The sequence below is a fragment of the Rhincodon typus genome, chromosome 2, assembly GCF_021869965.1.
Source record: "Rhincodon typus isolate 14 chromosome 2, sRhiTyp1.1, whole genome shotgun sequence".
Classification (NCBI taxonomy): domain Eukaryota; kingdom Metazoa; phylum Chordata; class Chondrichthyes; order Orectolobiformes; family Rhincodontidae; genus Rhincodon; species Rhincodon typus.
This window is the reverse complement of record NC_063333.1, coordinates 95,313,623-95,330,530: the sequence shown is the minus strand read 5'-3', so window position 1 is coordinate 95,330,530 and position 16,908 is coordinate 95,313,623. Positions and strand designations below refer to the sequence as shown.

Here is a 16,908-nt window from a genome sequence, read left to right as displayed (position 1 = left end):
CTTCTTGACATTCAACTGAATCAATGCAAATTTACAAGGCTTTGCTGGTGGCTCAGGCTGTGAATTTTGATGTATAAATTTGCACAGCATTTCACAGTGCAACTTACTTGGAATATTGAAATTGTGTAAATTGGCTTTTGTGCTTTATTTCACTAGCTCTGTTCCTTGATTCATACTTTACCGATATAAAATGAGTTTGCAGTTATTGTTCTTCTAAATAATTATTATACAATAATGGATTTTTGTTGCAGGCTTCTAAAAATTGATTTTTATTTTGATAAAATGTTCTACAATTCTGTCTGTCTCGCATGAATATTTTTTGCTGGAACTTGTTAAATGAATATTTTGCAGAGGGCTAACTTTTGCTTGCTAACAGTTGGCCAGATGTTCATTTGCTTGCAGTAAAATACTAAGGATAGAAAATCCTTTTGGGGGTTTCAGTAGAAGCATGTTTGAAACACTACAACCTGTATTCTGTCTCATTTGCTCCTCACATACCTCCTTGGGAGTTACACTGGGTCCCTCTTCACATTGAATTTAAAATCCTGATTTCCACTTACAAATCCCACCATGATTTCAAGCTGTCCAACCTCTGCAATATCTTCTCCTTTCTATTACTTTACTGCCATTTAAAACACAACTGAAACCTTTACATAACAGTGTGGAGCTGGAGGAACACAGCAGGCCAGACAGCATCAGAGGAGCAGGAAAGCTGATGTTTCTGGTTGGGACCCTTCTTCAGAAACGGGGGAGGGGTAAGAGGGAAGGGGGAAGGGGACTCTGAAATAAATAGAGGGGGGGGGTTGGGCTGGGGAATGTAGGTGGGATGATGATAGGTAAGTGCAGGTAGGTAGTGGTGGGGATTGGTCTGTGAGGTGGGAGGACCGGATAAGTGGGAGAGAAGACGGACAGATCAAGGATGCAGTGATAATCCCACTTCCTACAGACAAAGGGGGTGGCCATGGGAACCCGCATGGGCCCAAGCTATGCCTGCCTCTTCGTAGGATACATGGAACAGCCCCTCTTCTGCGGCTACACTGGCCCTAAACCCCACCTCTTCCTCTGCTACATCGATGGTTGTATCGGCGCCGCCTCATGCTCCCACGAGGAGCTTGAACAGTTCACCAACTTTACTAACAACTTTCACCCCAACCTCAAGTTCACCTGGACCATCTCTGATACCTCTCTCTCCTTCCTGGACACCTCTGTCTCCATCTCTGGTGACCACCTTGAAATTGATATCTATTTCAAGCCCACTGACTCCCACAGCTACCTAGACAACACCTCCTATTACCCACCTTCCTGCAAGAATGCGATCCCCTAGTCCCAATTCCTCCGCCTCCACCGCATCTGCTCCCAAGATGCATTCCACTCCCGAACATCCCAGATGTCCTCATATTTCAAGGACTGCAACTTTCCCCACCTCAGTGGTCGAAAACGCCCTCCACCGCATGTCTTGTGTTTCCCGCACCTCAGCCCTCACACTCACTCCTCGCAATAACAGCAAAGACAGAATTCCCAGTGTCCTCACGTATCACCCCACTAACCTCCGGATTCAACGCATTATTCTCCGCCACTTCTGTCACCTGCAATCTGACCCCACTACGAAGGATATATTTCCCTCCCCACCCCACCTGCCTTCTGTAGGGACCGCTCTCTCCGCGACTCCCTCGTCCACTGCACACTGCCCACTAGCCCCACTAGCCCCACTAGCCCCACCACCCCCAGCACCTTTCCCTGCAACCACAGGAAGTGCTACACCTGCCCCTACACCTCCCCCCTCACCTCCATCCCAGGCCCCAAAAAAACCTTCCATATCAGACAGATGTTCACCTGCACATCTGCTAATGTGGTCTATTGTATCCGCAGTTCCTGATGTGGCCTCCTCTACATTGGTGTAACCAAGCGGAGGCTCGGAGACCGCTTTGTGGAGCACCTCTGCTCAGTTTGTGACAAACGACAACACCTTCTAGTCGTGAACCACTTCAGTTCCCCCTCCCACTCCCTAGATGACATGTCCATCCTGGGCCTCCTCCAGTGTCACAACGATGCCACCCAGAAACTGGAGGAGCGGCATCTCATATTCTGCCTCGGGAGCCTACAACCCAATGGTCTGAATATGGAATTTTTTAGCTTCAAAATCTCCCCAACCCCGGCCTTATCCCATGAACAACCCTCCCTCTCATCTCCGCCTCCTTGACCTGTCCATCTTCTCTCCCACCTATCCGTTCCTCCCACCTCACTGACGAATCCCCACTACTGCCTATCTGCACTCACCTATCACCATCCCACCTACATTCCCCAACCCGATCCCCGCTCTCTATTTATTTCAGAGCGCCCTTCACCCTCCCCCATTTCTGAAGGTGGGTCCCGACAAGAAACGTCAGCTTTCCTGCTCCTTTGATGCTGTCTGGCCTCCTGTGTTCCTCCAGCTCCATATTGTGTTATCTCAGACTCCAGCATCGGCAGTTCTTACTACCTCTGAAACCTTTACATGCTCCCTCCCTTCATCTCATCATTAATGGAAGAGCCGTCGCTCACCATTGAAATTACTTTTTTGCAAAGTTCAGTTTAAGCACTTTGTCTTCACTACCCAACTCCCATCCCCCCTCACACTCACCCCAGTCCCTCTGATTTCTTTTGTTTCCACTTCTAAAAACCTGACTTTAATCACTTTTAAAGCCCTAAATTTAACCAATCCTTTGTTATCTATCTTAACTCTGACACAGTTGCTTGATGTGCTATTTTTTCTTTACCAACATGTCAGTCAGCAGAGGGTGATGTGTGTATGGAATGAGCTGCCAGAGGAAGTAGTGGACGATGGTACAATTATAACATTTCAAAGGCATCCTGATGGGTACATGAATAGGAAGGGCTTAGAGGAATATGGGCCAAATGCTGGCAAATGGGACTAGATTAATTTAGGATATATGGTTGGCATAGACGAGTTGGACCAAAGGATCTATTTCTGTGCTGTACAATTCTATGACTTTATGACATATTTTGTTCTTTCCATTCTGTCCTTTCATCCCCACTTAAAAGGTTTCTTTTGGGATATTTTACACATTAAATGTACCATGTACAAACAAGTTGTTGCATGTCGAATTTAAAATACAATAAAAAGAAAAGAAATTCCCAATTTCATAGAATCATACAGCATACTAAAGGCCCATAAAGTCTGTGCTGACAAAAACTACTCTAAATCTACACTAGTCCCACTTTCCGGCACTTGTCTATGACATTTCACGTGTTTATTTAAGTACCTTTTAAAGGTTGTGAAGTTTTCCACCTCAACGATCCTCGTCGTCAGTGAATTTCTGATCCTCACCACCCTCTGGCTAAATTTTGTCTTTCAAATCCCCTCTAAATGTCCTGCATTTTACCTTTAAAATTATGCCCTCTAGTTATTGACCCTTTAACTAAGAGGAACAGCTGCTTTCTAACCACCCTGTCCAAGTCCCTTATAATTTTATATACTTCAATCAGACTCTCTCTCGGGCTTCTCTGCTTCAAAGAAAAATACCCAAGCCTATCCAGCTTCTCTTCAAAGCTAAACTGCTCCATCCTCTGCAACACTTTGAAGCTTTTCTGTACTCCCACTAGTGCATCAGTTCATATACTAGTGATTATAAACAAGTATCCCTCAGAACTGTGATTCAAATGGTGTCGAGTATAACAATTTCTGGTGTTATCCCTATAGTTACTTTATTATGCAATTGTTTGATAGAAATATCTATGGCAGTTGCCATCTAGTGGACTTTTCATAACATTACACCTGGACTTCCTGGTGCAAGAATCCAGGGAGTATTTCAGAACAACAAGGTGCAGGGCTGGATGAACACAGCAGGCCAAGCAGCATCAACTGATCTTCTAACATTTATTTACATTTCTAGTTTCAAAATTTATCAGTGACATTTGGTAACTGTATAAAAAGGAAATGTATAAAAAGGTTGTTTAATTTTGTAGGAGAGATTGAACTCCTAAAGTTGTACAATATAGAAATCCATTAAATTATTAATTAACCTTTTAACTTTTTGAAATTTGAATAGCTATGAATGTAAAAGTTAATAGTTCTTCAACTAATCTTTATGAAGTTGAGCATTACCAACTGTCCAACTGCACTGGAAATAATCATCTGACACATTCAAATGTCCTTTCTAGTGTTGTGATAGTGGCTACTCTGGATACATACGTCTAGAATCACCATTTAGATCTGCTTGTCATTGCTTCCTTTCTGAGCCTGCTACCACCATCTTTCATCAAAGTCAGAAGTTAACTATTTATGCATTTCATTTGCTGTTTGATAGATTTTTGTGTGCATGAGTCGTTTGTATTTGCACATGTAACTCGGAACATAATTATCTTTTGTGGAGCACTTCAGGATATCCTAGGCAACTTGTTAAGATGATATACATACAACATAAGGATATACTTATGTATGTATATATTAATAAAAATGCAAATTATTTCTTATTTTCAGAATCTAGTGATCTGGGTAACATTTGGTTGGTAACAAAATTCATACATGTAAATGAATTAATAATGTATGAGGTGAATCCAGAGCAATTAATTTAGCAACATATATTTAAAGCAAAGCCCACAGAAATGTCATATTCTCATGTAGCCCAAAGTGCTTTGTACAGGTCAATAAAAACTTGCATTAGTGTAGTGTATTTGAATGTCATAAACTGTGACAAGGTGCCTTACAAGATGAAAATTGTCAACAAGTCAAAGAAGGAGACATTGCCACAGATAACTAAAAGCTTGGAGAAAGGGGTAGGGTAAGTTTCAAGTGCATCTTAAAGAAAAAATGTCTTAAGCCAAGGATTTCCAAATTGTTGTGGCCTGGATCACCACCTGCATTTCATAGATGCAAAAGTGGGCATATAATTCCAGTTTGTCTAGTCTAGATCTGACTCCAAGACAGAGTACAGTATCAATCCAGGGCATTATTAAAATATGTTTGAAAATAAATCGTGGGTTTCTGCATTTTTCTAGCACTTAACTTGTGGTCTAAATATATATTGTAAGTACATAAAGTGGGGCCATCTTCCATATTAAAAAATGAAATTAGTGTTTGAAGATTGCTGTTGTCATTTGGCATTCACTTACAAAATGTGTATAATGTTTTGTCTTTGAAGTATTTTTGTAAGCATACAGTGTGTAAATTGTTCATGAGAATACCGCTGGCAGGTTAGGTAGCAGATTCCTTATTTATCTCAGATCACTTTCTCTTCAAAGGCTAATATAAGTATATGTTGCTAATAATTTTCTTTGGTTTACAGGTTGAAAACAGGCCAAAGTACTATGGAAGAGAGTACGTAAATCATTTTCATTTTTGTTCATATTTTAGACTGTTTTGCAAATAACAGAGCAAGAGGTATTGTAGATCATTGTTGTTGGAAAAGCAGTTATGCTGAAGAATGATGTATTTACATGGTTTATGCATCATTTTCTAATGTGGCTTATAGTGGGATTATGATGTGCATTCTTTATCAATACTGTGATGTAAAAAGCAATCTTGTACCATGGCACACCAGAAATAATTTTGATACCACATTGCAGCAGAGTACATTTCTATATGATAACACACAATAATGCCCCGATATCAGGAATGAATAAGAAAAACAGTGGTAAATCTGAGTGTTCCCTTTAAATTATATTGTAGCAGACACAAGAATATCTTCAGTTTTAGCTGTTATTTGATACAAACAACTTGTTTCTCAAATACCGTTCTCAAAGATCACTTATGACTGTTGTTTAATTGTCATCACAAAAGAGATGAATTCTCACAGATTTCTCCAAAATGGAAACCTATGCTTGTCAATTTCCTTGTATTGTCAAATTATTTAGGGAAAAAAGAACAATAACTTTGTCACTGCTTTAATAGCTACTGTCTTCTTTTGATTTCTATCATTTTATTTAGGGTTGCTGATTGATCACACTCCCCAGCTTGCGTCAGTTACCTATTCCTCTTCCAATCCTGTTCATCTGACATTACTGCCTCTCTGTATCTGGACTTAGACCTTCCTGCTCTTCTTTCTGGCATTTCCATCTTAATCACTCGCCTCACGATATTTCTCTTCCCTTTTTGGCAACGGTTGACCATATGATTTCAGACTTTTCCAGCTACTTCCTTCAATGTCCTCACAATCTTCACAGACCTCCTAAAGTGTAGTCTCTCATCTTGTCCTTTCTTGTTTGTCCACTTATGCATTTTCATTTTCACATATCATTAGTAACCATTATTTCTCTTTTCCTGAAGTTTCTGGACTATATAATAAGGTCACTCTCTCAACTGTTTTGTTGATTGTGCTTTTCAATTTTAGCAATATTTTTCTATTACATAAAGCCTCAGTGCACTTCTTTAAATTATTTCAATGGAGCTAAACTAGTCCTCCATTTCTGTTTCCACACTTCCATCCTCTGCAGTGTGTCCACTTACTTTCTTCAAGTAAGTATTAAACTGACCTTTTTATCTTCTTGGACTGTTTCCACCTCTTTAACAGTTCTATCTTTTCTTTTTATCATCCTTTGTGTTTTCATTCCGCCACCAAGGTTATGTTCCAGGCTTTTTTCTCCCTGCTAACATTCTCTCACTTTTCACCAGTTTTGCTAATCTAACCTATCACCAGTCTTTTGTGGTGCCTGTCATAACTTTTATTTCTCTTAACTATTTCACCATCTGATCTCTCGATTCCCTCTTCAGCTTATTGAGCTTCCATCAACTGATGTTCTGGCTACATCTTGTCCATCTCTGTTTTGTTTTTCTTGCAATCAGCTCTGTCATCAGTGCTCAATATTGGTACATAGCTACTGTAATGCGACTAAATTAATATAGAGAAATTATGTCTAAATGGTGTGACTTTTTTGTTACAGTATGATCAGTGGTGACTGGCAACTTAATTTAAATACTATACTTAACAATTAGCTAAGCATGTATAACTTTACCAGAGAATCAAATTTGGTGTCACTAAATTGTTTGCTGTAAAGGCCTGTTTAAGCACTAAATAACAGTTCAACTTCTCCCAGACAGAATTCCAAAGGCAGTTAGCTTTGCAAAGCAAAGTGTGATGACCAGTGACGTTAATGCAAGTTTGAGATTGCTTTTCCTCATCTTTTTATTTTAAAATCCTCCCTTTCTTCTTTCCATTCCAAACCTTGTGTTTTAGATGATTCACTTCGGTAGAGTTGGGGACATCCACAACTTCTCCTGGCCACAGATCAGACACATGTGACAGTTAACATTTTATTTATCACTGTTCTTTTTCTTTCAGCTAAGTGAAATGTTTGCAAATGCTATTCTAGTTGATGCCACAAAATAATTGAAAGTATAGTTTCTGTTCCTTTATACATGACTATTCATTTTTCTATAGATCAGGAATGAATGTTGCAAATTTGATAACTCTGTATTCAGGGTGGATTAGTATGAGCAAATAAAGTGCATCTGTATTTCTACAAATTTTTGCATGGCATTCTATTATCTGTAACTTGGGGTCGCACTATACCATTGTCCATCATCTGTTTTTATATAACTAACATTGAGCCTTGTAATTAGTTGATAGTAATTCAAGCTTGAAGGTTACCTTGTAGATTTTTATCACCCTGAGTAAAACTACAAACTGTAATAATGACCATTACTGCAATGCCACATTTTCAAATTTAAAAAATGATGTTTTTAGATCTCATTTTGTGTAGAGAATAAGTTCAAATTGAATTATTTGAATGAAATAACAATTGTGATTTGAGCATATATTTAGACAGATAATCATACATCTATTTATATAATAATCATTAGGATAAATTTCAGTAGTCAGTGGCATGGCCTGTTGTATTCTCTAAATACTTTTTAGACCTGAAAGATTATACATCTAATTAATCATCGAAACAGATAGCCGATCAGCATGGTTCCAACATGTAGATTATAGATCAAATTATCTTTTATTGACCATGTTTTGCTGTACTGTACTTTTGCTTTTTAATTATCAATAAAATTACAATTGGCAAAATTGATCTAAACAGGCAGATTTGTTACTTCTCAAGCAAGTGAAATATAGTGGTTTGCAGTTTAATTAGATCAAGTTTGGATTTATTGTAAAAATAATTTTTGGAAAATTGTTCAAGGACTTTTGGCTCTACAGAAAATGACTCAACAATATTCGTTCTAAGTTTGCAAACAAAATTACAAAGTGAAATGATTATATAGCTATCATGTTACATGTGTTACTGTGATCTCATCTCATGGGAGCCTATGGTAAAGTGGCATTAGTTGTTCCATTAAAGTTGTTCCATTACTGCACTTTTTGGAAATATGTTTGGCAGAGGGTTTTCTTTTTGTGCAGAACATCAATCTTGCCACAATTAACATTGTTTCCCCAGCTATTTGGTGGTACCTTAATTTCTTTGTCTCTTTTCTGATTTTTACAGTGTTTTCTTTTCTTAGGTTCCATGGGATGATATCACGAGAGCAAGCTGATGAACTACTTGGTGGCATTGAGGGAGCTTACCTCATCAGGGAGAGCCAACGTCAGCCTGGTAGCAACACATTGGCTCTGAGGTACATGCATGCTCCTGATCTCGATGAACTGAATAAATTATGTTGAACTTGGTTTTTTTTAAAATGTAACAAACATTAACCCTGTTTTTAATTTCAGGATTCATTTATCTAGAGTAAGAAAAATAGAAATCTGTTTCTATTTCAGACCATTCTCACTGTTGAATTGTGATTTTTACAGGAGCCCAACTGTCTTAAGTTTTTGGTGTTTCATTCCCTCCCTTTCAAAGTATCAATCAGGTCACCTTGACTCAGCTCTTTTATGCAGTAAGTCCCAGCAAAAGCACAAGATCACATATAGACAGTATGCAAAAAATAAACCATGCTCTACAATTTAAAATGAATTAAAGAATGTTCAGACCGTTTATAGCTCTAGATTAGACTATGGCCTTAAATCTTGTTTTGCTTGCACACTCAAAGGGAGTATAGAAACATGACAGAATTATGGTGTATATCAATTATGAGCCACTCTTCATAGGATAATAATATTAGAATTGTGCACCAGGGAAACAGAACTTTCAACTTTACTCGTCTGATGTTATTGTTGCAACTAGATTTTGTTAGTTCTTGTATTCCACACACCACACTGGACATATCCGATAGAGTTGGTTTCACCGTGGTCAACCCAATGCCTGACACAAGGAAATAAATTAATAAATGGCTAAATGCCTAAAATACAAATCCCATTATGTAAAATTTAAATTGAATTGAATAAATATGATAATGTATGACATGACATTAGGGCAAAATTATTGTTAAAGTTTCCATTTCATTATAAAAACCTAACTGGTTTGATAACTTCTACCTAGTCTACCCATGATTCCATCCCACCCTGGCTGTACTGTCTGCTGAGGTGACCTTGTAAAGTGATCAGTTGTGAGATGTCTGTTGCTAACAAATTATTTAAGGTATTGAAGAGGCTTGTTGTTAATTATACATGTGTCAGATTGGGGCAAGACTCTAGCAGTATTGGGACCATTGACCATGGACTGCCTCGTTCAATAAACTTTGCAGGCCTGCATCCAAATTGGCAGACTCCTCCCGTTACTAGTCAAGCAATATTTCAACATAGTTTTATTCAACTAACCAGATTCTTCATGACTGTTGTTGCCTATGTCCTATCCAAGATATACTCAGTAGCAGCAGAGACACTGGGTTGGACTATATAACAACCATGACCTTTGGAAGTATACAACTGTAATTCGGACCTCACGGAGCCTCATGGCTCAGGATAAAAGAAGTATCCTACTGACTACCAGCCACCTATTGATAAACCAATTCTCACTTATACTTTACACCAACTAGTAAGGGAAATTGTGTTTTTTTTTGACATATTTATTCATAGGATGTGGGTGTCCCAGGCAAGGCCAGAATTTCTTGCCCATTCCTTATTGAGTACTCCGTCACATACCTGACATCCCTAGTGCCTTGCAGACTGTGGAAATACTTGGAAAGTCAGAAAGTGAGTTAATTGCTGCAGAGTACCCGGCCTCAGGTCTGCTGTTGTATTCATAGTAAGGCTGGTTTCACTTCTGTTTCTGATCAATAGCAACTTGTTGATGGGAGATTTGGTCCTGCCAATGCTGATAAATATCAAAGGAAGATTGTCAGACCCTCTGTTAGAGATAGCCATCATTTGGTGCCTGCGTTGCATAAATCTGATTTGCCACATATCGTACTTAGCCTGAAAATTGTCCCGGGTTTGCTTCGTTGAGGATGGACTGTTCCATTATCTGAGATACTGTGAATGGAATTAGAAGCTATAAAAATGTTAGAAATGTCTGCTCTTTTGACCTTAGAGAGGAGTGGAAGTAATTAATAAAGCAATTGAACGTGCTTGAGCCCAGGACACTACGCTGAGGAAGGAGGGCTCTTGTGGTGCAGTAGTCATGTAACTATCCCTGAGACAAGAGGCCCCGGTTCACATCCCACCTGCTCCAGGGGTTTAGTAACATCTCTCAACAGTTAGAAATATCTACTGTCAGAAGCTAAGAAGGGTTCTTGTGATGCAGTGGCAATTTCCAAAATCTGGATCAGGAAGCCCGGGTTCAAGAGGTGTGTAATAACATCTCTGAGCAGTTGATGAGAAAATAGTGATGACGAGAAGCTGTTAGGTAAGAATCCAGCCAGTGGAAAGCTTTCCCCTGATTCACATTCATTTCAGTTCTATCTGGGCACCGTGATACCACATTGATCAATTGTTCCTTTGATATCAAAGGCAGCCACTCTTGTATCGCCATTGGAACTTACCTCAATTGTCTGTACTTGGGCTAAGGTTATAATGTGGTCTTTGCAAAACCCAACAAAACACCAATGAAGAGTTTACTGGTGATTAAATGTCACTCAGTAGCACTGTCATCACACCTCACACCATTTTTATGTTAAGTAAGTGTAGATTAATGGAGCAATAAATGGGGTCAGATAGAATTTGTACTGGACTGGAAGTACCTGAGCAATTTTCCACATTGTTGAATATTTGTCAGTTTAGCACATTTTCTGGACCAGCTTGGCTAGAGGCCTGGTTAGAGGCCTTGTTAGTTCTGAAGCATATGTCTTCAGCACTATTGTCAGAATGTTGTCAGTGCCCATTGCGTTTGATGGATCTAGTCTGAACAGCTTTTTTTTTGATATTATGGGGAGTGAATTAACTTAGTTGAAGACTGGCATTAGTGGTGGTGAGGACTCCAGAGGGAGACTGAGATGAATTATCCACTCCATGTTCTGGCTGAAGGTGGTTACAAGTGTTCCAAACTCGTCTTTTATGCACAGAGGATGAGCTCAAGCACTATTGGGCTTTTTAAAGTTCGTGGCACCTCCTCCTTTCTTTACTTGTCCTGTCCTGTTCACAATTGGACTGAAGCACTGTCGATCTTTCATCTGATCATTGTTTATGAGTGCAGTCTGAATGGAAGAGCTTAGTACCCAGCAGAAAGAGCAGCTTGTTTGTGCTATTGTGAACAAACTGGACAAGTCCTTGATACTTATCACTTTTCATAAGTTAGTGGCTTTCTGCTCACAAACCTACCTGATGCCGTCAGAGCTGGGAATTAATGTACTTAATGAAGTAACGTCTTCTGAAAGCAAATTTTTCTTTTCCCCCCACGGTGAGGGCTTTCTTACTCAGGTAATGTGTCTCACTGCCATGATCAATGAAATGGACTGAGAAGAAATATACCAACCCAAAAATGGGCATCAATAAAACACCATTATCCCTAAGCAGCAGTAGAATTGTACACCAACACAGTTTGTAACCACATTTCATGATGCATTCATCATTTCTCCATCATTATCAAGTTGGAAGATCATTGGGGAGTGCAGATGTACCAGAAACAGGCACAACTTAGCAAACCTACAATGCAAGGCTTTAGCTGGAGCTTAACAATTCTACAATTAGTAGATCAGGGCATTTAAACTGTAATAAGTACCTCGAAGTCTATGTATTATATATTATGCATTATATACCTAGCTTTCTAAGCCTGTTTGAGTAATTAAGGTGGTAAGCAGGAATCATGCTTGTGGCTCCCAATAGAACAGTTACTAAAGTCTGTCACCCAACACAGCAACAATTCGGTTAACTTAAAATGCCCCAAAACACTTGACTGGTGCATTATAAAATGAAATCTGGTCCCCAACCACATAAAGAAGTATTCAGTCAGATGACTAAAGGCATGGTCAAGGATGTAGTTTCTTGGGAGTGGCTTGAAGGTGAAACGTGAGGTGGAGATGCAGAGAGATATAAAGATGGAAGTCTAGATCTTGAGTTCTATACAACTGAAGACACAACTGTCAATGAAAGAGTTATTAAAAGTTATTAAATTCAAGAGGTCAGAATTAGATGAACACCAATATCTTGGAGGGTTGTGGACTTGAAGCTAATCACAAAGATGGTGAGTGACAAGGCCATGAAAGTGTTTGAAAGCAAGGATGAAAGTTTTAAAGTCAAGAAATGGACTGACTGTGTGCTGCTGCATATAAGCGCAGAAAAGATGTGAATTGGACTTTACTGCAAGTTAAGACTTGCGGGGTAGCATTGGATGATTTCCAGTTTCCTGAGCATAGAGTGTGGTTCAGCCAGGATTGTGTTCAGTCAAATCGAGAGTTAACAATGACATGAATGAGCAGTCCAGCAGCAAATGGGCTACGGTGAGTGAAATTAGGTGTTTTAATGAATAGGAAATGGTAGTCATTCTGAATTTAGAAGCTTATCTTGGTTTTGTATGTGACCCAAAGAATGCAAGCAGGTGGATTTCGCTGAGAAGCGCGTTGGAGTTAGCAGCTAGGGAACAGAGTTTGTATTGAGGACTAAAATAATGGCTTCAGTCTTCGCAATATTTAAATTGAAAACATTTCTGTTCATCTGATACCAAATGCCATATAGTCTGATACACTGTTATGGTGTATCATCATATGAGAGGACCAAAGTTGAAAGTGCTTTGAATGCAGTCCAGCCAAAGCTGAGTGCAAAAGTATAATTACCCACGAACTGCAAACAGGAAGTTGATACCAAGTGTATGATTTAATCTCAGTAGGGCTTATGGAACAGTGATAACAGTACACAAGGAAAAGGGAAATTGCAAACAGAAGACAGGGCAATGGAGCTACAGCATAAGTCACTGTCTTCGCAAAAGAAATGGGTGAAGGAAGCTGTTAAAACTTTTCCTTTTCCTCCACTGAGCTTGAAAATTCATTTCCATAAAATGGAAATGATTGTGATAAACTGGACTTGCATCCTAGAGGCCTGAGAAAAGGATTAAACAAACACATTATAGACTAAGAACCATATTGGTGTACAATTAGGATGATGGCAGGACTACAAATGTGCCTCACTGGGGAAAACATCTCTGTTTAATGATGCAAGTGAGATTGTTTCAGCAGGACAGCTCCATACACACCAGTAATGCTGTTCAGGCAGTGCACACCATGCTGTTTATTAATCACTTTTATAAGAATGTAAGAGTTGGGAGTAGGCCATTCAGCCCGTCAAGCCTCAGCCACATTTAGTAAGATCATGGCTGATCTGGCCCAGGCCCAACTCCTCCTTCGTGCTACCTCCTCTTAGCCCTCCACTCCCCAATATTTCAAAAATAAAATCTTTCTACCTCCTCTTCAAATACTTTCAGTGAGGTAGCCTCCTCAGAATTCCACACATTCAGAACCCTCTGGGAGAAGAATTCATGTCTCAGTTTTAAATACATTCCCTATTTCAAGATACCCCCACTAGGAAACAACATCTCGAGATCTACCCCGACAAGCCTACTCAAAATCTTGTTTCAATAAGACTACCCATCATGCCTCTAAACCCCAATGAATAAAAGTCTAACTTGTTTAGCTTGATTTATTTCTTGATAAGTCAACCTTTTGAATCAATCATTCAGCCTACTGAATCTCTTTTAAACTGCCTGAATGCCAGTCTAGCCATTTTTTTAAAAGCAGAAACCATCTTGGTTTTCAGTTAATGATCTTTAGACTAGTTCATGTATGAACATTTCTGTGATTATTGTAGGTTGACTCTTGTCAATTATTCAGCTCCATCCCACACAAAAAAATCATGATATTGTTGAATATTTAGCATGGTGCTTTAAATACAAATATTGGAGAGTGGAAGGGATATCAAGACATTTTAACTATATTTTTTAACATTTACCAACTTATGGTGCATTGAAGCCAACGTATTTTTTAAACTATAGTAAGTGTATTCAGAAAAGGTAGTGTATTGCATGATTTGGGATTTGATTTCTACTTGTAGAAAGGTCTTTGCAATCATATGGTATAATGTAAAGTGACCCTTACAGTACCTTTAGTAAATGCAATAGCCAAGGAACGTTATGATTACTTTTCATTTTTAATCAAATTTCGCTGCATGTGCTGCATCATTGCGAATGCAAAGGTGTAAATACAGTGTGATAAGTTTGTAGGTGCAGTTAAAAAAGAAGAAATGGAATTCAGGATGGAAAGAGAAACTAAAATAGAGAGCCACATTTTCCTTTGGGCTTGGGAAAATCTGATCTACTTTTTCAGCTGACATGCTGCATTCCTGGCACAAGTGTGATTTCACATTTTATCTTAGTCTTTTCACACTGAGGTTCAGTTCACAGTGCAATTTGTCAGCTGTGATGGAGTGCGCAAGTGTGTGTGCTGAGTATGGGCTGGTTAGAAAGCCAATCCTGGTCCTTCAACACATTGTCCCAGTTCCCAAAAAAGATTTAAGGGCACTCAAAAACTCACCCCAGTTTCCCTCATTGCCATGCCCATTGTGCCTGCCCATTCCACATTGGGTTTCCTATGCTACCTCTTTGGCCCAATGTATCCTCTGTGCCACAATGTCTCATACTCCATGTAATCCTATTTCTGTGCCCGCCCCTCTCTCCGTGGATCCTCTATCAGCATTCACCCAATGTGCACAATGTACAGTCCTCAGATTCCATGTCGTATCAATGGGATAAATTTAGTTTCCTCAACATTCTCTGTGTTTGTGAAGGAGAAAACAGAGTTAACGTTTCGGGTCCGGTGACCCTTCCTCAGTTCTGAGGGTCACCGGACCCGAAACGTTAACTCTGTTTTCTCCTTCACAAATGCTGCCAGACCTGCTGAGCTTTTCCAGCAGCTTTGTTTTTGTTCCTGATTTACAGCATCCGCAGTTCCTTTTGGTTTTTATTCTTTGTGTTTGTTTCAGTGTCAATGCAAGTTCTTTTATGTTCCTGTAAAGTGACGGGTGGGGGGTTATCTAACACAGCCTTCTTCATATCAGTGATACTGAGATTATGCTATGTGGAAAAACAGTTGTAATACTGCTAATCCTACTATCTGGTGTCATCAAACCAGAAACCACATGAAAGGGACAATCCGTTATTGCAGTTTAAAGAACCTGTTGTTTATTTTCAGATGAATTGAACACTTACTGTGCTGAAACCCATTATCACTTGAAACTGTTTAAACAATGGACTGCTCTGTGAGATCAGAATAATAAAAGATGTTTTTTATCAATTTCAAAGAAGAGTGCTTGACAATAAATTAAAGGGAGTAACAAGCATCACTGGACCCAAAACGTTAACTCTCATTTCTCTTCACAGAAGTTGCCAGACCGCTGAGCTTTTCTAGAAACTTCTGTTTTTGTTCCTGATTTATAGCATCTTTCGGCTTTTAATGAAAGGGAATAGATGGTGATCCTTCTTTTAAAAGTATCAAATCAGTTTTTTAAAATTAATCAGCCAGTATAAATTGCAGTAGAAACGATGGACGCACAGGCCTATAGGAGATTCTGTAATATTTTGGTGCATTCTACACTAAAAAAGTGCATCAATGCATGTAACAAATTGGCATCAACAATCACTCACCCCCACGTCCCCAAGTCCGGAGATGTAGGCCTGGTCTTCCTCATGTAGGATTTCCTGCGATGTTTTCGCCCCAGGCCTGGTTCCTCTGACTGACTCTAACACATGTGGCATGTACTGGATCGTAGCTCGTCTCTTCTGTTCGGGGCGTCTCGGGAGACTTTCCTCTTCCTCCCCTTCTTCCAGTGGTATTGGTATCAAGGCTACGTCCATCTTGGAATCTGAGGTTTCCTCGACCCCACGACGGAAGGGGGAGAACCTATGGTGCTTGACAGACCTTCTGGCTTTTCCGAGGGGCCAGGTATGTTTTGCTCCTGCCCGGTTTGTGAGGTAACAGCTTTCAGGTGATCCACATGTTTGTTCATGACTGCCTCACCTACTCGAACTTTGCATGTCATTGGACCTGACCTCGCATCGACCTTGCCTTGCACTCGTACAGGGCCATTTCCATGGTTCTGGCACCAAATTTCGTCCCCCGAATTAAATTGTCTGTTTGGCTCAGAGAAAGTATGTGGCCAGCATTGGTGTTCCAGCTGCCCTTTCACCCCTCTCCTCGCGCCCCCAGGTCTGGAAATATCAGGATTGACCTGGTGCGGAATCTCAGCAACTCTGCTGGAGCTATCCCTGTTGTTGCACGTGGGGTGGTCCTATAATCAAACAGGAGCCGGGACAGTTTGGTATCAATTGACACTGTAGGCTGCTTCTTTAAGCCTGCTTTTAAAGTTGGGACCACTCTTTCTGCCAGACCATTGGATGACGGATGGTATGGAGCTGTCCTTATGTGCTGAATGCCATTTGACTTTTGGAAATATTCAAATTCCCTGCTGGTAAATTTAAGTCCCATTTATCTGTGACCAATACCTCCTGGGAATCCATGTATCATGAACGATGCTTGCAGCTTCTTACTCGTCATCCCTGAACAAAATTTATGCATGTTCAGCCACTTTGGGCATTCGTAATGACCGGGAACATTGAGCCGATGAAATGACTGGCATAGTTGAAATGCAGCCAAGCCCAGGGTTT

The 16,908-nt window shown here is 39.8% G+C and overlaps 1 protein-coding gene across 3 annotated transcripts in view; it reads left to right on the top strand.

Annotated features, from left to right (window-relative positions):
• The window catches only part of chn2 (chimerin 2), a 346,878-nt gene that overhangs the window by 205,814 nt on the left and 124,156 nt on the right, over positions 1 to 16,908 (top strand). For 2 of the 3 annotated variants that reach the window (XM_048616382.1, XM_048616390.1), the window contains exons 4-5: positions 5,286 to 5,317; positions 8,444 to 8,557. In XM_048616382.1, the coding sequence (XP_048472339.1) occupies positions 5,286 to 5,317; positions 8,444 to 8,557 (146 nt within the window). Of the gene's footprint in view, positions 1 to 5,285; positions 5,318 to 8,443; positions 8,558 to 16,908 lie in introns of those variants that run through there. The other variant, XM_020510415.2, reaches the window with a different exon arrangement.